Here is a 27,791-nt window from a genome sequence, read left to right on the forward strand (position 1 = left end):
ACAAAGGAAAATAAATGATTTACAAGGCTTAGCAGAGTGTCAGGCACATAGCAAACACTCAGCAAACGCTGACCACTTATATGACCATCAGGAGTGGATGAAACAGAGCCAGTCTAGTAAGACCGCCTGGGTCTCCACTGAAGAGACGTATTATCATGGGAAGCAGCTAGAATGGGGCAGAAGCTCTGTGCTCAAATCTCCTCTTTGTCCCTAACTAGCTGTGTGAGCATAGATAAGTGAATTTGCCCCTCTGAGTCTCAGCTTCTTCATCTTTATAATACATTGAGATATTATTTTGAATTCATTTTCCCACCTCCACCATCTGTTTTCAGGACTGAGAGCAGAAGCCACATGAATCTACCCTATGTTGCTGTCTTTTGTAAAAGTCTAAACTCATAAAAGTCTCATGTAAAGTCTAAAAAGATAATTCTAGGCACCTCAAAAAGGAGATGAGAAAGAGAGGATGCTTAACTCCCTGCCTGTGAGAGGGGAGGGGCTGGTGTGTCCCCAGACAGCAAGAACCCAGCCAGAGCTTCCATGACAGTCCTCAGGGATGAAATATGCGGTGCCCTTAGCCTCAGCCTCAGCTGCACAGAGCTTCCCACCCCTTAAGCACAACCGCAAAAAGTGAAATTTCTGAAGGGACTATGCGGAATGGGACTGGGCTTCTTAGCAGCTGAACCTGATGTGAACAATGAGCAGTACAGACTGGCCTTTGCACAGATTTGGGGTAAATGAACTCCACCAAAACTGTACAGGATGGGGACCCAATGCCCCATTTAAGGTGATGAAAGGAAAATAAAGAAATGTGTTACTTGTCACTCACTTAAGTTTTGTGGACTAAGAACCTACTCCGTGGTGAGCTTATTTTTTACCTGATGCTCTATCTCTCTCAAAAACAACAACAACAACAAAAAAACCTTGATATTTAGCCAATTTCCATGGTGTAAATACTTGTACGTGGCCAATTTCAAACTCTCAACTTTAAATTACTGAACGTGGAGAGTTGGGAAGAGGTGACCACAAGTGGCTTTTCTGAGCCAGCTCTGGCACATCCTAGAGGTGCACACAGTGAAAGCTTCCTATGTCTAGAAAGCTCTCCAGGGCCTTTCTCAGCACTAGAATTCCAGGACTGTAGATTAAGGCTAATTTATAATGGTCAAAGCTATTCACTCTATCAAGTGTAGTCTGCTGATTTTATTTATGTTGAAATATGGCTTAGTGGAATTGCTGACCTTTGATGAACACCCCTCCCCCAAAATAAGCCAGCCCCTTTGTCAATAAATAAATATAAATGTTCCAAACTGAATCTATTCTTTCCTTTGATTAAGTGGTCTTGTGACTAAAAACAGACCATGCATCATCCTTAAAGGTTACTGAGAGGAAATCCATAAATCTTTCCTTCAGGTTGTTTTAAAACAATATATTTTAACCTGTAACTCATAATAATCCTTAAGGTAAGATGAGGGCTATAAGATTAATCCTGTAAAACAGGACTAACTAATGCTAATCTCATTTTATAGGTAAGCCACAGAGAGGTGAAGTAACTAACCCAAGGCCACACAGCTAGTAAGTAGCAGAGCTGGGATTCAAGCTAGGCGATCCAGGTCCAGAACCCAGGTTGCTAATGGGTCCACAGCACTGTGTCTCACTGGGCAGCAACAACCCATGCCCAGGGAGAGATCTCACCTTTGGTCTCTTCCATCCACAGGGCCAGTTGGAAAAGAGCCAGCAATCTCTCTTCTTTCCTCCTCTGGGTGTTAAGTACCCAATTCATCTTCTGGAAGGTGACTGTGGAGGAGGGAGCGGGCCCCATTTTCCCCTTACAGGCACAAGTACTGCCAATAATAACACAGTACGCATCCCCACCCACCATTACTCCCAGTGAGCTTGTCTCCACCAGGTGGTGGCTCTGGTCCAGGGTAGGACTCAAGTGCTCCAAGAACCCTTGACTCTGCTACCATCTGACAATGCCCTAACTCCATAATTAGAGTTAAGGTCCTCGGCCCCCACCCCTCCTCCTGCCCCTTGTAAGACTCACTTGGCAATTGTGTAGGTCATGTCACAGACAAGGCGGTGAGGGATAAGGAAAAATGAAGTTCAAAGTCAGGAGTCAGACAGTCATTAACATCCAAATAAAAATTTGAAACAAGAACACTATTGAGTTAATTTGTCTCTGAAGATAGTTCTTGGCAATTCTCAAGCCAAGACTTTCAGCCAAGGTCTATCATTCCAAGAACTGTTGAAGAACCTGTGATTGTCCAGCTTTGGGGCAGCTTCTCCTGACCTGATTCTGGTCAGATGCCAGCCTCGTAGCCTGCTTAGCTGTGCAAGAATTCTCCCAGAGTTACCTCTATGAGAGAAGGGACAACCTCTGGTCTAAAGATGAGGCTGGCAGACAATTCTGATGGGTGTCTGAGGGGGTCGTGGGACTTGCCGTTTATTATTTTGGTCGCCTTAGTTGTCTGGGGGAATTTCCATCAGCAAGAGGTTGCCCCAGCGGCTGTCCTCTTGGGCTCCAGACATGTTACCTACTTGATAACTAGGGGCCTTGCTTGATGGCACCAGCCTTTATGAGGCACGGAATCTGAGTCCTCTGAGCTTCATCCCAGTGAGGGCGGAAGAGTCCCAAAACAGTGCAGGGATGTGGGTTGGGACCCCTCTTCCCCAGAGTAGGAAGGTGCTGGCTTGGATGGCAAGAGAGATGTGTTCTTTTGATTCTGCCGTTAACTAGACACCTGGACTGGGACATGTCTGTTGTCCTCTCTGGGTCCCAGTTTCATCTGTAAACAAGGAAGTTGGACTAGATCATTATTACCGACAGGTCTCTGGTCCTTATGGAGTAATGGTTGGGGGTGGGAGAAGGGTGTTCCCAAGCTATTTTCAAACAAATTACAAAGGGAGATTGTACCACACAAAACAACTAAATGTCAAGATTCTTTGCTTTTCACTGGAATTCTGTTTGCTGTGGTATTCTCTCCAGAGGGTTGCAAGAGTAGATTGGTGGTGTTATCTATAGCCTTACTTAATAAAAAATGAAAATGAGAAACTCTGCAATAAATGCAGGTTGTTTGAGATGCACAGAAAGAAAATGAAAAGCGGGCAGTAAACAGTCTGGGCGCCTTGACACAGCACAGTCTCCCAGTCCCTGTGCCCTCTCAGCCTCTTTGACCAAATGATTTGGGTTCCCAAGGAGGGACCCCCCCAGGGTCCCCTAGTCATCTCTGGCCCAAAGGAACCTGGAAGGGCTTTGCAAGTGCACCAGGTCTCCCTGAGGTCCTAGAGGGCTAGGCCTGTCCCGGATTGATCCAGTCATTTGGTTCAAAATCAGGGCTGGAGCTCTCCCTGCCAACTGACCCCACCCCAGAGGACTCAGAAACATCCTGTCCTCTCAGGCCAGCCCAGCCCCACACAAGCAACTGACACAGAAAGTGTGCCATGTGGCCTGCAGTGCTCAGGCCTAGATCCTGGGCTACAGGGAGAGGCAACAGTATTGCAAGGCTATAATTCATTTTTACACCAATTTTTAAAAATGTACACCTAGGGAACCATTACTACCAGTAAGATATAGAACATTTCCAATCCTTCCGAAAGTTTCCCTTTGCCTTCTCTATCCCCAGACCCCAGGAAACCACTGACCTACTGTCACTATATTGTAATGCATCTGAGATTCATCTCTGCCACTGCATGAATCAGAAATGTATTCCTTTTTATTGCTGAGTAGTGTTCCTTTGTGGTACATTCCATGGATATACCACAATCTGTTTATCCATTTACTAGATGATAGGCATGCATTGTTACTAGTTTGGGGCTATTATGAATAAAGCTGCTGTGAATATCTGCATCTCTGTGTGGACATAGGTTTTCATTTCTTGGGTAAACTCCTAGGTTTGGGATTGCTGGGTTTTATGGTACATGTGCATCTACTTCTATAAGAAATCGCCAAGCGGTTTTCCAAAGTGGCTATAGTATTTTGCAATCCCACCAGCAATGAATGAAGAGTTTAGTTGCTCCACAGCCTCACCAACATTTGGTGTTGTGAGTCTTCTTAATTTTAGCTATTTTAGAGGGGAAGTGGAGAGGCAGTATCTCATTAAAGAACTTGCCCAAGGTCAAACAAGTAGTAAGTGTTGGAAGTGGACCTCAAACCCAAACCCCCTGGCTCCTGGTCTGGGGGCCTGACCACTACACTTGACTCACTAAAGTTTTAATGTGAGCAAAACCAGACCTAGGTCCTGCTTTCACGGAGCTTACCACCAAACTGGGGAGACAGGTGTTTAGGTAATGATTATTCCAATAGAAAATTACAGCTATGAGAACACCTAAGAGAACAAAGAATAAGGAGATGTGGCCAAGTCAAGAAACTTAGAGAAATTTCCCCTGAGGAAATGAAGATTGAGTTTAGAATTGGAGAAAGAGTGATGTGAGCTAGGCAAACAGGGGAAGAGAGCAGAGCATGTCAGGGCAGGGGACCACATGAGCAAAGACCAGGCAGGAAGGTATGTTGGAAGAAAAATCTCAGAATGATCATCAACAGGGAAGGCAATTTTTATCATCTTTTATCTCTTCACTTATTCACTTGTTCTAAAACTGAAGTGGCCAACTTATCTGATTTGACAGGACAACTGGTCACCCTACCTTAAATCTATCCAGAGTAGGGGGAGGGCATAGCTTAAGTGGTAGAGGGCACGCTCAGTATGCATGAGGTCCTGGGTTCAATTCCCCAGTACCTCCTCTAAGAATAAATCAATGAATAAACCTAAATACCTCCCCCCACCAAAAAACAAAAAAACAGTAGAATATGCCACGACCTTGGGACCACTTTAGGGAAGTAAGCCCCATTGTCTCCAAAGGATTCCAGTACAACAGCAAAGCTTTTCTGAATGGCATACTGTTTCATAATCAGATTTCTTGAAAGAAAGAAAAAGAAAATTCTGATTCTAGCCAGAGTTGCAGGGAAAGAAGAAGAAAGTTTGGAGGGGGGAGAAAAAAAACTTTCCAGCAAGAAAACACAGCCTCTGTTTATTTTCTTTCCTGGAATCCACAGAAGGAAAAACTGTGGTGTGAGGCTGTAGGATGGCTAGCAAAGTCAGGCCAGAATAGACACAGAAAACTGAATTAATCAGACTAGTGAAAACAGCTTTCCTTCCATCTCTTATCATCATTGTATTTGACAACAAAATGGTGAAGCGCAAAAGCAACAAACAAGAAGAACAGAGAAAGCAGGAGTGCTAAAGAGAACGGGGAGACGGCAGCCTGAGACGGCAGCTCTAGACCCCAAAGCTTTTCTTAAAGAGCAGCTATAAAATAAATTCATTCAAGACAAACTTAGGCATTTCTGCTGGGTTCAAAACAACATCCTAACGACCTGAAAAGCTGACACAGCTTTATAAAGCCCCTCATTGGAGCGATTTCCGCCTTGGGTCAGTTGGCTTCACCATCATAGTGCAGTGATGTTGGGGCGTCACAAGACCTGGGGGATGTTATAAAGATTAGTGACTATATTATCCAAATTGAGAAATTCAGGCACAGAAATATTTTTAAGATAGTAAGTAAGTGGGAGTGTGGGATGTTCAGGGCAGGGCAAAATTCGAGAAGGCAGGAGTGAGAGAAGAAATGCTCACTTGGGCTCGGGCAGAATCTGCTTGTCACCAAAGATGAGCAACAGCTAAGAGCTGAATCTCCAGCAGCCTAGTAGTGACTAAATTCTTGTTCACATTCTTCCATCCTGTCACAGTCCTAGAAATTCTGAAGTCAGTGTTGCCTACATATAAACCATAGGCCTGACCACGGCAGGCAGAAACGAACAGAGCGGTGGCTACATTTATCTCATGGGTTTGCTCTATCCTGAGCAGAGGACATGGCCCAGAGGATTTCAGAGCAATCATGAAGTAATGGTCTTCAGAGGACCCCTCTCACTACTCCTATGTCTGGGAATATTTTCAGTACATTAGCAAAGTGAAATCACACACACACACATGTACACACACACACCCCTTAGCAATTTAAGCAAAGTATGTGAAGATATTTCACAAACAACTCTTTCGGGGTCATATTAATACCTGTGGCTCCTGTCTTACACACTTGAGTCCCCAGCATCAGCCAGTGCATGGAGGTGCTGGACAAATATGGAGCTGAGCAGAAGCACCCAGGCCAGGCATCACAGGCCGAGGACAGGCCCTGACTCCTATCAGGGCCTTTCACTGTAGAATCCTTGGCTTTGCCCTAAGCCAGCTCAGTTGCCTGCAGTCACCCACCTAATGATGTCCTTACCCGAAAGAAAATGAAATCATTCATTCTTGCATGAAATTTGAGGAATCCTCAAACCTGGGGGCTGAGTTAGGAATAGAGAAATCACTTGCTGCAAGGAATCTAGTATTAGAAATGTCATGCCTGTACCCAGCGTCTCCTCCTGACTAATTCTGAGGAAGCTGTGCTGCCCCAGGAACTTGGTGTCACAAAGAGGGCAGCCCCACATCTCCCCAGCCTGTCTGCTCACCTTCCAGGTGACAGGGGCTGACTCCCTCAAAGGCTTTGACCTAATTAATATTCTCCCCCTCAAAACCACAGCCTCATCCCCAGATTCTTATCACTGGTCTGTCTTTATCTCTTCCAAAGACATGAGAAAAGTGACAATTTCAGAAGACATGCCTGGAAAAGGAAAAGTTCCTATCTCATACAACTGGGACACATTTCCTCACTCGTAACAAAATCATCGGATTTCCTCACCACTGACTCACAGAGATGTGAGATTTAAATGAGTTCATACAAACAAGACTGTTAAAAAGTGCCTGGCACAGCAAAGGCACTCAATAAATATTAGCTTAAAAAGTGCTGAGTATCAGTTTGGATATAAATACATATATAAAGAGATATAAATAAGAGCATACCTAAGAAGCACATGATTCTAGCTTTGGGAATCTATAAAAAAATACTCATAGATTCAGAGCAAGATTTATGTATAAAGATGGTCATCAGAGCACTTTGTAATAGACAAAGAAAAAAAGAAACCTGGAAACAACCTAACTGTCCAACAATAAAGAAATAAACTTCACTAGTTTTCAAAAGCATGTTTTTGAAGAATTTTTAATGTTATAAGAAAATTACCATGACAGGTTAAGAGGGCTATAAACCATTCACATACGATTTTTTTTTTAGTTAAGTTTTTTTTTTTTTTTGAGGGGGAGGAGGGAGGTAATTAGGTTTATTTATTTTTAGAGGAGGTACTGGGGATTGAACCCAGGACCTCATGCGTGCTAAGCATGCGCTCTACCCACTTGAGCTACACCCTCCCCCTTGATCTTAGTTACAGACACTCCAAATAAACATTTATGGAACGAACATTTCCATAAGAAAAGACTGGAAGAAAATATTCCAGGTATTGTTTGTGTGGCTTTCTGAGTAGGGAGATTCTTTATTCATTTCAGAATTTTGCAGATTGTATTAATTCTACATATAGACAAAATATGAAACAGTTAAGAGTCCACTATAATACTACAACTAAAACTAAAACAATGTAAGTTCCTAGACTAGGCTGGTGGCAGGGAGCAGAGAAGATAATCTTGAAGCTGAGTCCTCAGCATTTGATGACCCTGGCGGGTCACCCAGGGGACAGAGAGGACATTCCAGACAGCCCTAAAACTTTCTAGCTTGAGCAACAGCATAGACAAATGATGGTGTCACAAACCACAGTAGGAAATGTAGAAGAAAGGAAGAAGAATGGGTGGGGAGGCAAGAAAATAAACTCAGTTTGTCCTCCTTGGGTTTATAGTGTCAAAAGTGGACCCAAGTAGAGAAGCCCAGTCCAGAGCTGGCTAAGTGCAGGGCTAAAGCTTAGAGAAGAGATTTTGCTATACTTTAGGGTTCGAGTCACAATCGTGTATCCCTGAAGCCATGGCTTGCACAAGGATGCTCCAGTATTCTGTGTGTTGCACAAAGGAGACAATCAGACTTTGCTCCCACAGAGGCTCAGACACTCGGGCTCTGGAGCCCTACCCCTTCCTCCCAAAATGTGACCTGAAGCAGCCCCAGCCTCCTGCAGTCACAAGACTGCTGTTGGATTATAGTGAAGACTCACTGTGACTTCAGTGATGTTTGGTGCTGTGGGTGCTGCTTCCATTGAGGACTACAGAGCACTCTGAGTCAACCACATAGAACTTACCACTGTATATTTCACAGGAATGGTGTTCAAGACAATGACCACTGCCTCACACAGTGGCCTCTTTTTACAATAACCCACAGGGAAACCATTTCAGGCTTCAGGACCAGGAAAGTGTGAGCAACTGGATGCCATGAATCCTGTAACTGCTCCAATTTCCCCCTTTGACTTGGCCGGTAGGAAGCTCAGAACCAAATCTGTGGCCCATCTTCTGCAATCTTGTATAATCCCAGAGTGTGCATTTCAGGGTGCTAATCTATCAACATTTCTGTCTTTGTTGTTTCACTCCCTTTATTTTCTCTTTGTCCCAATTTCTTCAACTACGAATTTTGACAAACCACTTAAAGTCAAAATTTTTCTGACTCTGTTTCTATCTCCTGAAGTTGCAGAAAAGAATTCTAGGCCCTCTTCCCACAACAAATCCACTAAACCTTACTATTTTAGGCACTAGAGCTCCACCTTCTTGAACAATTTATCCTAGATGTGAGCTTCTAAAGAATCTTTCGTCCTTCCAGTCTCTCCACTGCCGCGCTCACAGCAACCACATGCAACGGCTGATTCTCATGCTTGCTCTCCCACTGGACTGGGAACTCCTGAAACACAGAGGTCAGGCCCTGTTTGCCGCTACCTAGTACCCAGCCAGGGCGCAGAGCACAAGATAGTAATATGTGCTCAATAAGTATTTGCTGAGGACATGAATGAATGAATGAACTTCCTCACTCACACATATGGCCCAGGAAGAAAAGGGAGAGCCCAGGTCAGTCCAGCTGTTTGTGAACCTTTCCATCTGACAACTGTCCTGAACATCCTTAAGGCCCCCGGCAATGGGGCCAGAGCTGATTCTCCCAGCTAAATCCAGAGTAAATACACAGAAGACAGAATTGGTCCTCTGAGGGCAGCTGGGATAAATTTTCACAGAAAGAAATGATTTCACAGATCAAAAATGCAATATGCCTGGTCACCAAAGGGGAAAGGGCTGGGAGGGATAAATTGGAGGTTGGAGATAGATCAATACACATTAATATGCATAAAATAGATAAACAACAAGGACCTACTGTATAGCACAGGGAACTATATTCAATTTCTTGTAATAACATATAATGGAAAGAATCTGAAAAGAAAAAATATATGTATATAAATATGCATGTATATGTATAACTGAATCACTTTGCTGTACACCTGAAACTAACATTGTAAATCAACTACATGTCAATAAAAATTTTTTTTTTAATGCAAGATGCTGGATGCTCCAATTAGTATTATTTTGGCACACACTTTACATTGGTGCTAATTATGTGCCAGGCATTGTTCTGAGCTCTTTACAAATGCCATTTTTTTAACCCTTGTCACAACTTCATAAGATGGGTATTAGATCTATCCCCGTTTTATTTTCACATGGTCCTTTCAGCATTCAAGTCAGGTACCCTGAAATGAAGGAAGATGTAGCTATTCAGTCACTGAATAAATGAAAATTAGTTACATTGAGTTCCAATATATAAATGGCTGACAATTCAAATGTTAGCCTTTGCTCTGAGACCGGATCCCACATAACACCACATTGCTCACTGAGCACTAATTAAGCATCCACCAGCTCTGACCGCCACGAGTTCACAGCCTGGTGGAGGACATACCACACACCCAGACAAATAAGAGCCCCAATATGGTGCTGGCAGCAAGAGGAGAAGGCTTCCTGGAGGGGGTGATGTCTTGAGTTCTGCTTTAACAAATGGACCAGCATTCCTGGGGAGCAGCAGAGAGAGAAGCAACGGTGCAAAGGTGCAGGGATGCGAAACGGCTTTGGGAGGAGCTAGTGGCAGCCTGGGGTAGCAAGGAACGTAGAGAGGGGAGCAGAGGGGTGAGAGATTATCATTTAGGTGGTGGCCTTGGCTGCAATACTAAGAAGCCACCAGCAGGTGTGAAAGTTATACAATAGTCATTTCTGTTCTAGGAAGATTCTTTGGGCAGCAGTGTGAGGGAGGGTGGTGAGACTAAACAGAGTGAGACCACTTAGGAGGTCGTGCCAGTAAACCAAGCAAGAAACAGTGTGCACCTGGACGAGGGCACTGGATTCGGGGATATTTGGGAACCTGAAGCTTTGGGCTGATTGGGCAGCTGGTAAAAGAGCGTAAGATGACACCCCAGCTCCTGACTTAGAGACCAGGGGGGCAGTGCTTGCCATGAAATAGGGAGCGGTCTGGAGCATGCTTGCAGGGACGAAGACAAGCTCAGTCTCTAAGCTTGGGAAAGCCAAACTGGGCAGCAGAAATCTTCTTCATTATCTCAGAGAAGTTACTCAGAGTCTCGTTCACATCTCCTTTTAATAAAATATGATGCATTTCATTCTGTCATCATAGTGAAAAATCATTGCCCTTTTCTGGGAATTAATAACCTTTCGAATTAATAACCTTTGGGTAGGAAAATTGGTTCCATTAATACCTCCTCTTGGACTTTGTAGGTTCATCATCTCTCTGTCCTGCTGTCCCCTGAAACCAAAAGCCCAAGACTTATGTTTGAGAAGCCTGAATGACTTTATGCTCAGAAAGGATGATCAGGGTTCTTAGTAATTGGGCTGAACTGCATTTACTGACTTAAAATGCTGGTATGGCCTTGAGTCAGCCCCTCAGCCACAGGGGAGCCCACCCTTGGCTGGAAGGGATGGGGAGAGCACCCCACCCCCCTGTTCTTGGCCTGATTCCTAATCTTGGCAGAGAGGATGTCACCCATGCTGGGGTGCCACCACCCGGGAACATGGCACCTCCTCAGGCCTCCCCCGCCCCTGACCAGAAGGGTATGTCTTTGGCTGACACCACGGTCTTGACCGCTGGTGGGCTGCCTTGCAGAGTCGGGTGACTGTCCACACTCCACAAAGTGGCTCAGAGTCAGGATGAGGCTCCCCCAAAAGAGAGGCTAGAAGGACTTTCAGGGAAACAATACAAGGTGAATTCTTAAAAACAATGTTTTTCTTCTTATCCCATCCTCTTGCGATCTTTGAAAGATTCCTAATAGGTATTCATTTGGCTTTTTCTGCTGAAAAACTCCTTAGCAGCAACTTATCATCAAGAGCAAAACGTCCAGACTCCTCAGCATCCCAGGGCCCCCACACTCTGGCTGCCCAGGCTTCTGCCTCCTAACACCCGCAGCATCCCAAACCTCTGAGCCCTTACCCAGCTGTTCCCTCAGCTCACCCACCCACGCATACACACAAGCCCTTCAAGGGCAGCATCAGCATCACTGTCCCTGAGAAGTCCTCCCTGCATGCCACTCCCCATCAAGCAAAAGTCACCATTCCCCTTGCGATCCTCCCTACCACAGCCCTACCTGGTCTGTGCAAGGCCATGTGATATAATGTGTCTGTGAGCAAGAGCGGGTTGAGCCACATGAGAGTGTGCACAGGGTCATTTAACTAAGATGTTCTATGTGCTGTCTCCCTAGCATTGGGATATAGGGAACTGGAGTCAGAAACACCAGGTTCAAATCCTACCACTTATTGGCAGCGTGATTTTGTATGAAATGATTATCCTCCCTGAACTGTAGTCCCACTTGCTTCTCCCATATTCCCACTGTCCTAGAGTTACTCTAGTATCTGACTGGCTGGTCCTAGTCTCCAGGATGGCGTGATGGAGAATGTGGCCCCCTGCACATCTTTGTTGGGTCCTCATAAGTCACCCTCCATCATCTTCCAAGAGAGAAATGACCATTCCATTGGAAATGCTCTTTAGGGCTTCCCAAAGCTGCAGCTCACCTCCACCACCTCACAGTAACCCCATTATCTAGTGCTCTTAGAAACCTTTGGGATGTCCCAGAGCCAGCAGAGATGGAACAGATGCCAGGTTAAGCACCATCCCCAATCTTATATTCCAGAGCCATTTGGAAGAGGATCTCAAGCTGTTGAAACAAACGAAACATCACAGGAGACAGAAACAAGATTCCTGCTCTTTAAGGACAAAACCGATAAGGGCTGTCAGATTCGGCTCAACCACCCAGACACATTACAGCAGTGCGCCTTCAACTCCTCGTTGCCCCTGGTGATGATAATCCACGGGTGGTCGGTAGGAAATGCTGACATGCCCTTTCCCTCTCCTTTTATGTTTTCTTTTATTTCCTCCCTAGTGTGTTCAATTTTAATAAAAAGATAGGGAGCTGGTGATAACAACTTCTTGCATAATATTTGTAAAGCACATTCTAATTTTCCAAGTGCTTCCCCACACATTATCTCATTGATTATCTCAATTCCATGAGTAAGCAGGTCAGGGAAAGTATAATTATCTCCACATTTCAAGTAATAAAATGTGGCTCAAAGAGGTCAAACAGCACATAAATGCCCATAAGAGATGGCAGTTCATGCAGGTGAATCTGCATGTTTCACAAGAGGAGGTAGGAAGCCGGAAGACATAGTCTCCCAATGAAATGTTGTCTCTGTAAGGGTTAAATTCAGCTGCAAATTGGCAGTGGTTCAAATAAAACAGAAGTTTATTTCCATTTCACACATAGTCCAGAAACATGTAATCCAAAACTGAATAAACAGCTTTGGTCAATGAAGTTCCTCAAGGACCCAGCTCATTTCCTGCTCAACACTTAGAGTGTGGCCCTCATCCTCACAACCCAAGATGGCAGCTAGTGCACTAGCTATCACATCTGTATTCCAGGTAGCACAAGGTAGTAGAAGGTGTACACAAAAAAGTCAAAAAGCAGGGAATATTTTAAAAACAACTTTGAAAGATAATTCACATACCATACAATTCATCTATTTAAAGTGTACAATTCAATGACTTTTGGTATATGTGTGTTTTGGGGGGTTACCTTCCGAGAAGAATCTGTGAATGCTTCTAACTACATCCATTGGCCATACCTAGATGGAAAGGTGGCTGAATATGTAGCCTCTTGGAGAAAGTGTAGCTTTTTAGTGATGCTAAAATCTGTTACTGTGGCAGGAGTAGGGAAAGAATATCGTGGACAGTGATTGAAGTCAGACATGTTTCCAAGAGGAAATTCTGCCTTACTGGTTTCCAGCCCTCCCACCATTTGAAGCTTGGTTCGCAATTTGAAACCTCTAGAAACCTGGGGTCTATTTCATGACTTAAAAACCTTTCCCTGCCATTTAGCTGAAAAATACTCTTGAAACCGCCCATCTATCCTTCCCTACAGGGCAAATCGAGCCCATCTGCCCACCACCACTCTTTCAACAGCTGTGTACTAAGAGCTTGCTACATGCAGGCTCCTACCCTCCACACAAACAAAACAGACCCTGTGCTTGGCCTCGTGGGGTAGTGGGGAGCCACATGATGTCACATGGGTGTAGCCACGAGGTGGGGGCCCACTATTCCCAGCCCAGAAAAGCACAGAGGCTCTGCAGCCAAGAGCAGCCTCCAGCAGCCTCCCTCTAGTATTTAAAGGGCCCCTGTCCCAGGGAGGTCACGGGTTCCACCACACCACAGAGCTGGCAGTGAAGGCGGGGGGGGGGGGGGGCCTCCAGATGTGACCTAACATAGATGAGGCCCTGCAGGAGCTAGGCCCTTTACACTAGACATCAGCCCACTGAATCCCTACACACCCCCGACATGGCAGCTCAGAGAAGTCAAGCAGCAACCACAGTTACACAGTCCTCACTGGGCACAAATCCAAGACCAGAACCCTCGTGCTCCAAAGCCACACTCTCAAAGAGCCCTCCACAGGGAGCCTTTGTCAAGGACAGGTTTGACAGGGGGCCCATCACACAACAGGCTTCACGTGGCAATCTCCTCACTGTAGCTCTTTCCAGCTGGGCCAGGAGCTCCGTCTCTGTTTCTTTAAGAAAAACATGGACTAGGAGGCAGAGGGCAGAACCCTGAGATGAAGCCTGTTTTCAAGGGAACTGAGGATCAGACAGGGAAAGCTCTCCCATGGGAGTGGGGCGGGGGATGCATGGGTTAGAAGGCCAGTCGCTGTCAGGGAAGAACTTCCCCTCTCCTCAGCTGCTTTAGCCAAAGGGACCTCCCCTTACAACAGAAAAAGAGAAAAGAAACAGGCAAGGAGGGAACGCTTTTGGAGCAGAGCTTTGGGGAGAGCAGAGCTGTGGACTTGGCACCTGACTCGGGGTAGGGACTGGAGCTGAGAGCCTCCGGGTAAGGAGGTCCTCACACAGCAGAGTAGGCACTCCCCTGCCCGACCCCGCCTCCCCTCACCTCTGCTCGAGCTCCTTCCCCATCCATATGACTCCTCTCCTCTTGACTTGGTATATGTGTGTTTTGGGGGGTTACCTTCCCAGAAGCATTGGCTCAGGCTGTGCCTTCTGCCTGGAGTGTCCTCTCCCTCTTCTCCTGCTGGACAGTATCCATTATATATTTGGTGCTAAAAATATTTGTCACCTGAACCAATGGCTGACTAAACATCTTGTTTACAAACAGGAATCAGCAGGGTCCTCTTACCAGGATCCTTTTACCAGAATGAGTTCTTTGTTCTCAAAATCCAGTCCAGACTGGAATACATCTACCACTGCTAGTAATAATAATAATCACAGCAGCTGCAGGAACTAACATCTACTGAGTCCTTACTATGTCGCAGGCACTGTTCTAAGTGCTTTGCATTGATTAACTCATTTCATCTTCACAACAATCCTGGAAAGAGGGCACTATTATTATCCCCATTTTCCAAACAAGGAACTGGGGCACTGAAAAGTTAACTAACTCGCCCAAGGTCACTCAGCTAGTAACTAGGACAGTCTGGATTTGAACCAAACGTGCCCCCTCCACATAGAAGGCACTGGATAAACACTTATTATATGAACACATCTTACCCTGGAATCATATGCCAAACCACGCTGTCCAGCCCCACCTCCGCAGTCTAGTCATCAACCACGTCAGACTTTTCTCCTCTCCCCAGACAGACACACCACACTGCCCTTCTGTGACTCAGCACCTCTGCATGTGCTCTTCCTTCTGCCCGGACCTCCCCTGACCTCACCCCAGCCCCCACTTTCACATGCCCACCTTGACACGTCTCAGTGAACTCCTATTTATCCTTTAAGACACAGCACATGTGTCTTTGCAGGAGTGCCCTGCAAACTGGTACTGAAACAAGGTACATACACAGAACAATTCTGCATAAACACTTACTGAGCTCCTACTATGTTCCAGCTCACAGGGCTAGTCCCTCTAAAGCAAGCAGAACACGGTGGGTGAGAGGAGAGCAAGCGAGGCGGGATTCCCACGTTGGGTAGCGCGGGCTTCCCAGAGGAGGTAGCGCTGGAGCTCACCCTCAAAGGATAGACCAGCTTTCAGCACCTGATCTACAGAGACTTTTTCATTGTCTTAAGGCTTAGAAAGTCCTAAAATAGGGAAACTTTAAGACAATGGTTCTCATTTGAGGGCTGGGCTTATCCCCCAGGGGACGTGTGGAAAGTCCGGAGACATTTTTGGTTTTCACAACTCGATGCAGGGGAGAGGGGGTGCTGCTGGCATCTCATGGATGGAGGCCAGAGGTGCTGCCAAGCAGCCTACTGTGCACAGGACAGCCCCCACAGCAAAGACGTACCCAGCCCCACATGTCGTCGATGCTGAGGTCGGGAAGCCCCGTGTTAAGCCCTTTCTCTCGAAGAGAAGGATCCAGCATGAGCCAAGAGTCGGAGGAGGAAAAGAGGTGAACAGGGAGAAAGAGGAGCCAGCACGGTGTTCCCTCCACCCTCCCGGGGACACTGATGACCCTGTGGGCCCGCCCGCAGGTGGACGGCTTGCTGGAAACCTGGACCTGGCAGATGGTGGCTGCACTGAAGTCCCAACAGGCCCAGCCAGTGAACGTGGGGATGGCAGACTGGATGACCCTGGCCTACCACCAGTACACCGTGGCCGTCCGCAACGCTCGCCTGGTCGGCCAGGAGATCGCAGCTCTCCTTAAGTGGCTGGAGGTGAGACCTACCCCCACTGCCTTCCCCCATCCCCGTCCCTCACCTCCTCTCCCTTCCTCTCTCTTCCTCTAACATGGAGTGAATTGAGCTGATCTCCAACAGCAACCCAGACAGGAGAACCACTTCTGCTAGGCTCACAGGAATGGACAGAGAACAGACTCCCAGGGCTCTTTCAGATGCCTCCCATGAAGCCCTATTTGTGGAATCCTCTCCCCTGCTACGCCATCCACTATTCCTTTTATGCTCACCTCCTTGGATGTGCGAAGGGATATAAACACACCCTGTAAAGCATTGAACCCTCACACGAATGAATGGGATCTGCAGGGCATTAACGTCCAGGTGAAGATGGGCAGGCAGGAGGCAGGGTCCCAGGAAACCAAGTACGAAAGCAGAAAGGACAGAGTCAGCAGGTGAGAAGCCAGTCTGGGTCCTGAGTAGGAGTTAAGTACCTCACTAGTGATCAGGCCCAAAGATAACAGAGAGCCCAGAACAAGCTGGACCCCAAAAGGCTTTTATCCAGGGGGCTGTTCCCCTCCCTCCTGCAACCATCTTACCACTGTCTTGCAGGAATCTGTGCAATTTTCTCCAAGCAATGTTCATCTAATTGGGTACAGCCTGGGTGCACATGTCTCAGGATTCGCCGGCAGTTACATGGGCAGAAAGCACAAGATTGGGAGAATTACAGGTAACCATGCCTGGTAACTAACTGTAATCTCCACAACAGCACAGGGGCGTGGAGTGAGGACCCGCTTTTGCAACAGTCTCATAACGAACACACCCCGGGCTTCCCTCGAGCTGTATTAAGAGTTCACCGGAGGACTTGAAGCATTGTTTCAAACATGACCACTGTCACTGACTGCTGTTCCAAGCGAATTCAGAGCCAATCACAGCCTCGCTTCCTGTTGCCTTTCCTCAGACAAATGCCTCTCACAGTCATGCCAGTCCTAAAAAGTAGGCTTTCTATACACTTTTGAAGCAGGAGTTTCTTTTTCAACTGGTATCTTTAAAAGCCCAACGTGAGTTAAAGAATCACAGCCCTGAATTTGCTGTAACAATCACGTTAGTACCTCAGTTTCTGCATTTGTGAAACGCACGGGTCTTACTCTGGGGCCCATTTGGCTTGAGGGAGGGATCGCTGCACCAAAAACCTTGCCCTCAGCTCTAAGTCAGCTTGGAAATGGCCCTAGATATCCTAGGAGAGCTGAAGACAGGCGGCCCCAACACCAGCCTCACTCCCAGAGCTACATTCAGAAGAAAAGACATGTCTTGGCTCCCCAGCCAAGTCCCTGAGGCGCACTGACTCCTACAGGGTAAAACTCAGGAGGGCCAGGCAAAGCCCTCCTCAGTGTCATCTCCCCAGAGCTCTACAACTTCTCCACCTGCTGATCCCTTTCTGCAGTTCCAGGCTTCCATGACGCCAGGCTTGCCTCCACTCTACAAACACGCCATGGCCTCCTGCTCTTCTGGGCCTTTGAAATCACCGTTTCCTCTGCCTGGAATAACTTAACACCACTCAACCGCCAGCCCTAGTCTACCTACCAAACTCCTACTCATCCTTCAGGACTCAGCAGGCAGAAACAATTTTCACAAGCTGAAACAATTCAAACAAAATTTGAGATGAATAGCATTGCTGTGACCTATTTTATCAAGGAAGAACATTTTTGGCAACTACTATCTACTATTACCATTATTTTGCCTAAGAGAAGAGATTTATTTTAACATTGAAAAAAGACAGGGATGATGACAGATATTTGAACTAAGCAAATTTGTCATGATGAGAATTCATCTTCTGGTCCTTTTTTTTTTTTTTTTTTTTTTTTTCCCTTGCTGGTGCCTGAGGAGGCCTGATCCACAGACCAGTATTTGGTGGCCTCCATGATTTAACACTGAATAGCCCTGGGGGTGAGCAGACCTCCCATGAACACCTTCCACAGAAACCCAATGAGCCTATCATGGACAAACCAGGCCTAGAAGACTGAGTCAGAATTGCAGAAAGGCAGCACTGGGCCCAGGACCCTGTCTACACCAGCTGGTGTTGTGATCACATAGGCATTATTATCCAGGCCCACACGTGTCAAAGGCAACAGGACAGCTAATTATTCTGTGGTCATCTTGTAGTCAGCCTGATGGAGAAAGGAATGTAAATCACACCGAAATATCTTCCATTTGTAACTACGGGTGAGGACTGGGGAGCAGTTACTCTCAAGGCCCCCTGTCAATTCCTTCATCCCCAACAGGGATGGAAGCCAGGGCTGTTGTGGGACAACAAAAGGTCCTCCAGAGAAGGTCAAGGAAGAAAGATGGAGAAAAAACCTTGAATGCATAAATACTCCCCAACTACAGTCAGCCAGGAGCTGCCACTTGTCTCAGGCAAACATACCTACCACTTAAGAACCAGAGCTGTGAACCATCCTATTTGCTCACAACAATTTTCCCCAAAGAACAGTAATGACCCAGGGCTGTTCTGAACTTTCCAACGAAATGACATTAGTGTAGGGGGGAAATCAGCTTGTTTAGGGAAATTATTGACAATGTGCAGGCAAATAAATTCTTTCTTTGATGGCACGTGCTTACGATAAGCACAGCAGAGTTTGGGTATGCAGACAGATGCTCTTGAAAGTAGCTTGAAAGGTGCTTAAAATTGATTTGCTTAAATAAATCAAGCATTACCTCATAACCTTATTGCTACCCCTGGATAGTTCCTGCAAACCTCTTTTCCTTATAGATAATGCCCAGCCTGTGTTCAATTTTCAGCACCATGAATTACTGTGGTTTTACTGCAAAAAGGTTACAGCAAGATTTTCTAGAGAAAGATTATGTCCTAGGATTTTCTTCTTCCTGCTAGCTCATGAATGTGTAATGACACCAGAAAGCTAAAAAGAGCATTTCTCCTCCCCTCCCCTTGCTCCCACCTCACCCTTCCTCTTGCTGTCCTGTTAGGACTGGATGCTGCGGGCCCTTTGTTTGAAAACGCTTCCCCCAACGACCGTCTTTCACCAGATGATGCCAATTTTGTGGACGCCATTCACACCTTCACGCAGGAGCACCTGGGCCTGAGTGTGGGCATCAAACAGCCCATAGCGCACTATGACTTCTACCCCAATGGGGGCTCCTTCCAGCCTGGCTGCGACTTCCTAGGGCTCTACAAACGTATCGCCATGCACGGCTTGAATGGTGAGAAAGAAGACACTAGCCGACGCCGGTTTACACTCCCACACTTGAATCGGGCCTCTGGATCCAGTGGAACCGAAACTGCGGGATTCCGGGAAGGGTTTGGCAAGGGAGGGGCCCAGGGAGAAAGGTCACCAAGTCCACTCAGAGTGAGGGCTTGTGGGGGTGGGTAAGGCTGCCATTCCTCCCGGGGCCCCTCCTCTTAACAGGCAGTGGTCACGGGAGCCCAAGTGCTGAGGAGGAGCTGAGGGGCACCACCAGGGGTCCCCACTATTTACCTCCACCCAGAGGACCCAGTAAAGTAGCTCCTGGGACACTAGCCCCTCTGAAAGTTGAGTGCTCATGTCTGTGCTTATTTCTCTTTCTCCAGAAGCTTCCTCACTCAGGGAGCTTCCCGTATTCTGGGCCATGTAACAATCCACTGAATAGATCATGGCTTCCTGATCCCTGGTCTCACAAAAGTGGGAATAACTCTCCCACTGCCCCCCATTCCCTCCCAGGAGGTTTAATGAGCTGACCCTACAGGACGTTCATTACTGAGATTCTTCCAATTCGAAGTTCAGCTCTAAATAGGTCCTTGTGATGTCCTCTGTCTCAGGGCGGAAGCTGAATGTGGCTTTATCTGGGTTGTGATCCCACTTCTCAAATTCTGAAATTGAAACATTGACGTAGACGTTGATAGCAGACACAGGATCAAAGAACAAAAATGTCAGCAAAAACCTTACGTTCCACGGGCCTTCCAAATTTCTCATTATGATAAAACATGATGATTAAGATATGCCAACTCACTCCAAGTCAACTGGAGAGCTCCACCCCCGCAGACCACCTCCTCAACCCAATCATCTCAGCTGAGCTGAGAACACATTCTCTGTGATTACACCACCACCTTCACGTCTCCTGTATCAGAATGACCTTCGCACTCGACATTATCTCATTTTGGCTGGACTCCCAGCTCCACCCACCCACCTGGACAGAACGTTCTGGGAATTTCCCCTTATCATTCCTTACATCTTCCTCCAATCCTCGCTCCTCTAGTCACCAGCAGTTCTCGGTGACCATCTAGCCCTCCTCCCAGGTCTATACCCTCCCTAAGGTCAACACAGACCCCCTAGGATGGTGTTCATTAAACAGGTGCCTGTAAATGCATCTCTGACCAATTACTGCCATTTTCTCCTTGGTGCTACCCTTCAGGGTGATGGAACCAAGTATATTTATTTAGCTTGCTTGGCCTTGTGATTTTCCTGAGTTTTCTTCACCCTTATGTTGGAAGCGGCTCCCACACTGGGGTGAACGTGACAACTTGCTCACTTGATAACTGCTTTAGCATCCTTATCAGCTCCTGGCTAGGTGAGCTTGAGTGAGCTAGCGAATGTCTTTGAAGCTCAGTTTTCTCGTTGATAACAGCTGCCGCCAGGAACACCCATAGAGGCACTCAGCATAGTACCTGCCTCAGAGTAGGTGCTCAACAAACACTAATGACCAAGAACTGAGATGAGTAATCCTGGGGCAACAGCTTTTGGCAAAGTTACCAAAGTTACCCTCACGTGTGGTACTTGCCATGTCCCATGGTGGTTCCTCAACGTTCCTTGAGAACACTTTACTAAAGGTTATATTAAGATCTGGAGACCCAAAAACAAACCAGAAAAAAAGGTCAAAATCCACGTTAGATAAACCTCCTAAACCTGCTGTTTTGGGTCAGGCCAATTCAGACCTGGTCACTGGAGTGTGCCCTTCGAGAAGCCAATCCCCTTCTGGTCTTACAGGCCAAAGGGAGGCAGTGGCTGCTCTGGAACAGAAGGCAGACATGATGGGAGAGGGCTCAGCTCTCACCAGCCCTTAGCCAAGTCCCAGGAGTGCCTCGGCACGGGTTTCCTCAGCATTATTAAGAAGAAGTACTCCACACAAGCCTGTCCTGCTAACTTACCCCCAAAGCATCGGCATTTGTGCATTTTTAACCATTTGAGACTAAAATATTTCCCAAATGAATCACACTATCCCACTTGGTTAAATAATTCAATATTTTCTTAGTGACCTGGGGTCATAACACAGTGTAATAGCAGGGCTCCCTCACAGCCCCTTGGAGCCTGAGATTACGCCTCTACGCTAAGTGACTGCGAAGGGTCTACTCTTTGTGTAGTTTTCAGCCAGTTATCGCATCCACTGCAGACAGCAGGCCAACCTTAGCAAGCCCTTCTCTCCTTCCTAATGTGCTGCTGCTCTGCACTGAGGAACGGGGTGAGCCTTTGGATAAAGAAAGGGGGTAATAACATCCTTCTTGCGCTGTGTTTCAGCCATCACCAAGGCCGTCAAATGCGCCCACGAGCGGTCAGTGCATCTCTTCATCGACTCCTTGCTGCACGCCGGCATGCAGAGCACGGCCTACCAGTGCAGGGACATGGCCAGCTTCAGCCAGGGCCTGTGCCTGAGCTGCCAGGAGGGCCGCTGCAACTCGCTGGGCTACCACGCCCGCCGGGGGCGGCAAAGCAGGAGGAGCAAGAGCCTCTTCCTGGTGACTCGAGCCCAGTCCCCATTCAAAGGTGAGTGCAGGCGGCCTGGAGCCTTCAGAAGGGCAGGATGCAGCCGCTGTCTTCAGAAGGGTCCAGAAGTTCCCTGAAGTCTTTTCCTTCTTACATCGTGCTCTGCTATTTCAGTGTTTCCGACACTGCAGATTCCAGACTGTGATGTGGACACAGTCACTCTGTTTCCCCAAGAATGTGTGGCAAGAGCTGGAGGAGAAAGCATGATACTTTCTGGAACAATCCTTGGGCTGGCTTTTGTTTCATCCATTTTCATGATCCCCTAGAATGTGAGATCAGGAAGACCTTGAGCAATTACCTCGACCACCCAGGCCTCACTGTGCAGAGCCCTGGAGGCATCTCTGAACTCCCACTAGAACCCAGTGCTTTCATCTCTGCTCACAGGGCCCCACCAAAAAACCTGGGCTCTGGGCTACATTTGCAGCTCCTCATTTCTCCTAAAGTTTGAATCAGCTCACCTTACAGGAGATCACTATCCTGTGGAGGTCCTCGCAAGATTCTCTTCTCAACCTCAGGACAGAAACCGAGCCCCTTCTGTTCTCTGGGTTGAACAGGAGGTCAGGGAAAGGGCTGTGGCCATGATTTGGGCTGAAGCCAGCAGAGAAACTCTGCACTGAAGCCTAAATCCTCCTGGAGGGAACAAGCCAACATCTGTTGCCATTAACATTTCTGCCTAATCCTTAAAACAGCTCGGGAGTGATTTAGCGTCTCACTGTTTCATAGCACATGCTCGCCGGCGCTGGGAGGAGCCTGAGGCTGTGCTGTTTGATTATTACTGTACAGATATTTGTAGCTGCAGAAGGTGAACATGCTGTCACCACCATTTTGCATTTGCATACTGTTTGTCCCAAAACGCTAGATGCAGCCCACGTTGAGGTGCCCACGACAGCCGAGGTCTGCAAGGTTGGTCACAATTCCATGTTAAACAGGAGGGAAGCAGAGCTTGGGTGGCGTGACCTGCCCACAGCCACACAGCCTGACAGGAGGCCTAGAACCCAGGTCCCTCTGACTCCTGGGCCAGGGTTCCTTTCCTTACCACACTCTCAAGTTCAAGCTCCCAGGCGGCTTATTTTTCAGGCACAGGATTCCTCTGTTTATCTGAACTTTTGCCCTCTAGTCAAATTTCCCTTCCGTGAGGCCCAGGAATGACAGAAATCCGTTTGAGTGGCTGATAGCTCCTGAGAGCACCTGGAGTGAGGGTGGGCTCTTTCCTTCCTGAGGGGCAGAGGGTCCCTGTCTGTCCTTGAAGGGTGGAACAGCCTGTGGCATCCGGGAGCAGGTGAGGAAATTTGGAAGGCCTCCTCCTTCAGGGAGCTCCCCCGACTCACAGGCTGCCAATTAAACACTCATCTGGGCTAACCAGCTCCTCTTTTAAATGGCAAAGCCGCCTGGAGTGATTAAGCCTCTCAGATAATCACATTTCACTGGATCTACTTTAATCCTGGAATGTTAGCAATTCGGGAAACCACCCAACCCCACCATTTCACAGACTGGGAGACTAAGGCCCAGATGAGGGAAAATCATTACACAGAGGGAACTCTTGGCAGAGCCAGCATTTAGACCTGAGCCTCCAAGCAACTAGTCGAATGACGTTTCACTTCAGTAACCTGCGCCTGGTCTGCTGTGGGGTGAGGAAGGCAGGAGAGGAGGCGGAGGGTCTCCCTTTCTCCTTGACATCAGCTAGGAAGAAAGGGGGTTGTTTTTCACCTTCCAAGGCTGGGCTGTGCATCTGAAGTGAGGGACTGGTCCAGCCCGAGGACATCTACTGGGCGGGGAGATGGGGGAGGGAGGCCAGTATCAGACGGACGAGTAGGGCGGAAGAGCAGTAGACACCAGCCAGGCTGTTTCTCCCTTTGCCAAGGAGCCCAGATGCCTGAGCACCACACGCTGCTGCTGTGAACTCACAGGGACCCCTTTCCTGTGAAGGAGGACCAAGGAATCGCATTAGAGCAGCACTATCTCACCCAGCAGCTGCCAACCCCAATGCGCCCAGCCATCATTTATTCTTCCAACATAAACTGAGCCAGGGCAGGCAGATGCCCTCTCTCAGGGGGCTCACAGGAGACCGAACCCCTTCCATGTGCTGCAGGCTCAATGCCGTCCAGGAAGACGGACGATGAGTCCCTTGGTGACAGCTCTTGGGTCCCTTTATCACCAGCTACTCATCTTGCTCTAGGGATATCCAAAGAGGACAGGACCAGTGAGGCCAGTGATGTGGACATGGGACTGGGAGGCAGAACTGCCTGAAACTGCTCAGAACCCAAAGCCCCCAGCCCCTGACAGAGTCCAGTGATGAGCTGCGGCCGGCACTGGGCCCTCCCCGCCTCTGGGCCCTCCACATTCTCCCCAGGTCCACCTCCGTCCTTCCAGTGAGCAAAGTCCTAAACTACTCAGCCTAAATGTACCTGCTGGAGGGGAGCTGCAGCCCTGTGGTCACATCCAGCTGCCCGGGCACTGCTGGAAGTTACACCCAGGTGAGACTCCACCTACATGGAAGTGGTTGCTCACGGGACACTGCAGTCTCTATAATGGTATGTCACCCCGTATGGTAGCCGCTAACCCTATGTGGCCATTTAAGTTACTTTAAGTTAAAAAAAATCAAAAATTCGAATCCTCAGTCACACTAGCCACTTTTCAAATGCTCAAATATGTGGTTGCCATATTGGAGAGCACAGAAATAGACTGTTTCCATCATCCAGAATGTTCTATTGACAGCACTGGCATCAAGTCTTTAATCTAGGCCACCATAACTCCACCCTTCTCCGCCCATCATGGCCACGATCATCTATGACTTGGGCCCCCAGAGCCTCTCTCACTGGCCACCTCCAGCATTTGATGAACACTTACAGACTCATAAAGGAACAGACTTGCCCAACCCTGGCTACAGAGAACCCACAATCCCTATTTTTCAAGGACATCTAACTATACTATATATTTTAGTGCAGGGTCTGGCTGGGCCAGATAAACATCACTTCCTGACTGTAGTTGCACAAAGGATGACTAACTAGGACCTCATTCCTCTGGCTCCCGAGATACTTTGACAAAACCATCAAAGGGTCTATTTTTCTGCAGCCATCTGCCAGCACTCGGGTGAACACTGGAGAGTGCAGCGGTAGCAGAAGAGAGCTGCGAAGCAGGCACTGAGCGAAACGAGGGGATTTATCGCCCACTTCCATTCTCACCCTCTCAAGAGGAACCTTTGCTAGATTGGGAGCCTGTTTTTTTTTAAGAGAGCAAGGAGGGAAACAAATCTGTATTAAGACCTGCTTAGCAAGCACCTTATCTACTTTAATCCTCACAACTGGATGAGGTAACCCGGTGGAGGAGGAGGAAGCAGCACTCAGGGAGGTTTACTCTGTCCAGGAACCATGCTGGATGTGTTGTGTAAACTATCTCATTTATCATTTAATCCTCACAACAGTGTACAGACTGAGAGAGACAGAGATGGAAGGGGGGCCCTGATTATGCCTAATTTTCCAGTAGATAAACTGAGATTCAGAGAGGCTAGCTCCCCTTCCCAAAGTCGCACAGCTTGTGAGGAGCAAATGCAGTGCTTGACCCCAGGTCTCCCTGATTCCCTGGCCCTCGCTCCTTTCACTCCCCCTGGCCTCCTAAGTGTAGGACCACGGCCAGTTCACTGAGTGACGGCTCACTGCTGAGTCACCAGGTGCGCATCTTCCCCCCTCCCCAGCTCCTCTTTCTGAGTCTCCTCTCTTCCCGGTCTTCCCTGGCCTGCGCTTTGCCCCTGCACTCTGGGCCCCGTCCAGCCGGAGGGAATTCGCTCCAGCTGACAACAGCACTCTTTTCTTCTGGTTACTGAGATAAGCAGCCAAACTGTGACTTGTTGTGGGGGGGGGGGGTCTGTTTGTCTTTGGCTTTTCTCAGCTACTTCCTTGGAAGGTTTTCACTGCTTTCCAAAGGGAGTTCCAGAAGAATCAGTGGGTACCGCAGAGAGAGCCAAGGCTTGGGACCGGGGCAAGGAGTGTCCAGAATTTGGCTTTGCTCCCAACCATCTCAGTGACCTTGACCTTGTGACAAAACCTACGTGGGCCTCAGTTTCTTCAGCCACCCAGTGACTGTGTGTGGCCCAGCATGAGGGAGAACCACCAACACTGGCACCAGGGCGGGCTCTGAACCATTCCTGGTCAGTCCAGCATGGAGGAAGGGAACAGGCGTCACTGGTCAACACCTTCGAGAAGCCAGGCACTTTCACATATGCCATCGGGTCACATCCTCACAATAACCCTGTGAGGAAGCTTTTAACACCTGTTTTACAGGTGAGGCAACTGAGCTTCAGAAAGGCAATGAGCGCCCAAGCCCTCACGATGGTTCTAGGAGGCTCCTAGCTCTCAGTTGAGTGCACTTTCTGTCATCCCACGTGGGGCGCCACGGCGCAAACCACAGACGGCCAGTGCCAATCAGCCTAACAGTCTTCACCCCTCACACAGACACACACTCTCACTCCTCATCCCTTACACATACACACACATGCACACACTCTCCCCCATCTCCACCCCCAGCAGCAGGGGCGAGCATCCAATCTCATAACACCAGCATCACATAAATGGGATGGTGCTGTTGAGCCCAAATGTGGTCACCAACCCAAGTACATACATGCACACGCATAGATCCTTGCTCCCTCCCTTCCTCCCGTGAGCCTGCTCTGCTCTGGCTTCATTCAACCAGCCCCCGCTAGTGCTGGCTGCCTCTGACGGTAAGCCCCTGCATAAGAACACCCTCAGGCCTCTCACTCACATCATCTTCATCCCCCCCTCTCTCTGGAGTTAGGACCGTTTCAGACCCAGGAACAAGGCCTGGGTGCTGCAAGAAGACATGAGATCTCATTCCTACCATCTCCATGAGAGAAAATCCATATAGTCTAAAAAAAAAAAAGTTGTCTTTGATGTTTGCAAACAGAGTCCTACTATCTCCCAGAGCCAATAGCTAATGATTCAGAATCATTTTTTCCATGAGACAATTAAAAAAGGAAACAAAATATTCCCTTTTTATAAATTCTACAACCTGGTGCTCCTGGTGGCTGCTTGGTGAAAAACAAAAAATTTGTTTTTTTAAAGTGGCACCAGTGGGGCCCACATGGGATCGGAACCCAGGGTTTTAGGGTGTCTGAACCCCAGGAGGCATCTCTGGTGAGGAGACTCTCCAGAGGCCTCACATCTCTGCCCCAGGTGGAGTCTGCCGGATCTCGTTCAGGGTTAATGGACTATTTCATGCTTTTCATCTATAAGACCTGGAATAGTTTCTCCTGCCTGAACTGAGGAATGCGTTGTGCTGGCCTCTGCCGTCACAGGATCAAAAGCATTTTCCCTACATCATTTTTTTAAATCCTTATTAAACATGCCATAAGGTAAAGTGAGCAAAATTATTCATGCTTCTCCCCTCAATCTTTGTAACAGCATCATTGTCCTGTGGGGTGGCAGAGATTGGGAGGCGAATTGTCTGTTTTTCTTTTTTTTAAGGAAAAACACAAAAATCCCAAATAAGAACGAATAATTACTTCTCAACATGGAAGTGTCTTTCGTATTTTTTAAAAAATAATTTCATTTCAAGATTTCTCTCCAAGAGTGGCTTTCCTGGTGCAGGAAGTACAGGATTCCTTGTGCTATCAATGTGCGTTGGGCTTGGAACCTGGCTACTGCAGACACAGAGGTGCCCACATTCCCGCACATCTGTGCCCCTCCCTCCACAGCCTCACCCGGGCTCCTCACAGCTGACACACTTTGGAGGTTCTGACCTCCTGCACAGGTCCCACTCCAGGGAGACACTGCAGGGCACAGGCAATTCCCATTCATAGGATGTAAGAGCTAAAGGGACCTTCCTCCACAATCATCTCAGTCGACCCCTTCCCCCAGAATTGTGGAACCATGGCATCTCAGGCGTGGATATCATTCTCCTGCTATTCACAGTTTAAGAACAAAGGAAGGCAAAATCCCACCTCCAGTGCAGGGACATGAAACACTAATCCCCGCTCAGGGGCTGGACGTTCAGCAGGCAGGTAGCAGAGAGGAATCTGCAGCTGTGATGGCCC

At 47.8% G+C, this 27,791-nt stretch overlaps 1 protein-coding gene across 4 annotated transcripts in view; it reads left to right on the top strand.

The window, feature by feature from the left end:
- LIPC (lipase C, hepatic type) overlaps positions 1 to 27,791 on the top strand; it is a 151,247-nt gene that overhangs the window by 110,273 nt on the left and 13,183 nt on the right. For 3 of the 4 annotated variants that reach the window (XM_074366199.1, XM_074366200.1, XM_074366201.1), the window contains 6 exons: positions 12,020 to 12,207; positions 15,572 to 15,772; positions 15,855 to 16,037; positions 16,605 to 16,722; positions 18,978 to 19,211; positions 21,500 to 21,745. In XM_074366199.1, the coding sequence (XP_074222300.1) occupies positions 12,020 to 12,207; positions 15,572 to 15,772; positions 15,855 to 16,037; positions 16,605 to 16,722; positions 18,978 to 19,211; positions 21,500 to 21,745 (1,170 nt within the window). The remainder of the gene's footprint in view (positions 1 to 12,019; positions 12,208 to 15,571; positions 15,773 to 15,854; positions 16,038 to 16,604; positions 16,723 to 18,977; positions 19,212 to 21,499; positions 21,746 to 27,791) is intronic. The other variant, XM_045506298.2, reaches the window with a different exon arrangement.

Source organism: Camelus bactrianus, chromosome 6 (assembly GCF_048773025.1).
Source record: "Camelus bactrianus isolate YW-2024 breed Bactrian camel chromosome 6, ASM4877302v1, whole genome shotgun sequence".
NCBI lineage: Eukaryota > Metazoa > Chordata > Mammalia > Artiodactyla > Camelidae > Camelus > Camelus bactrianus.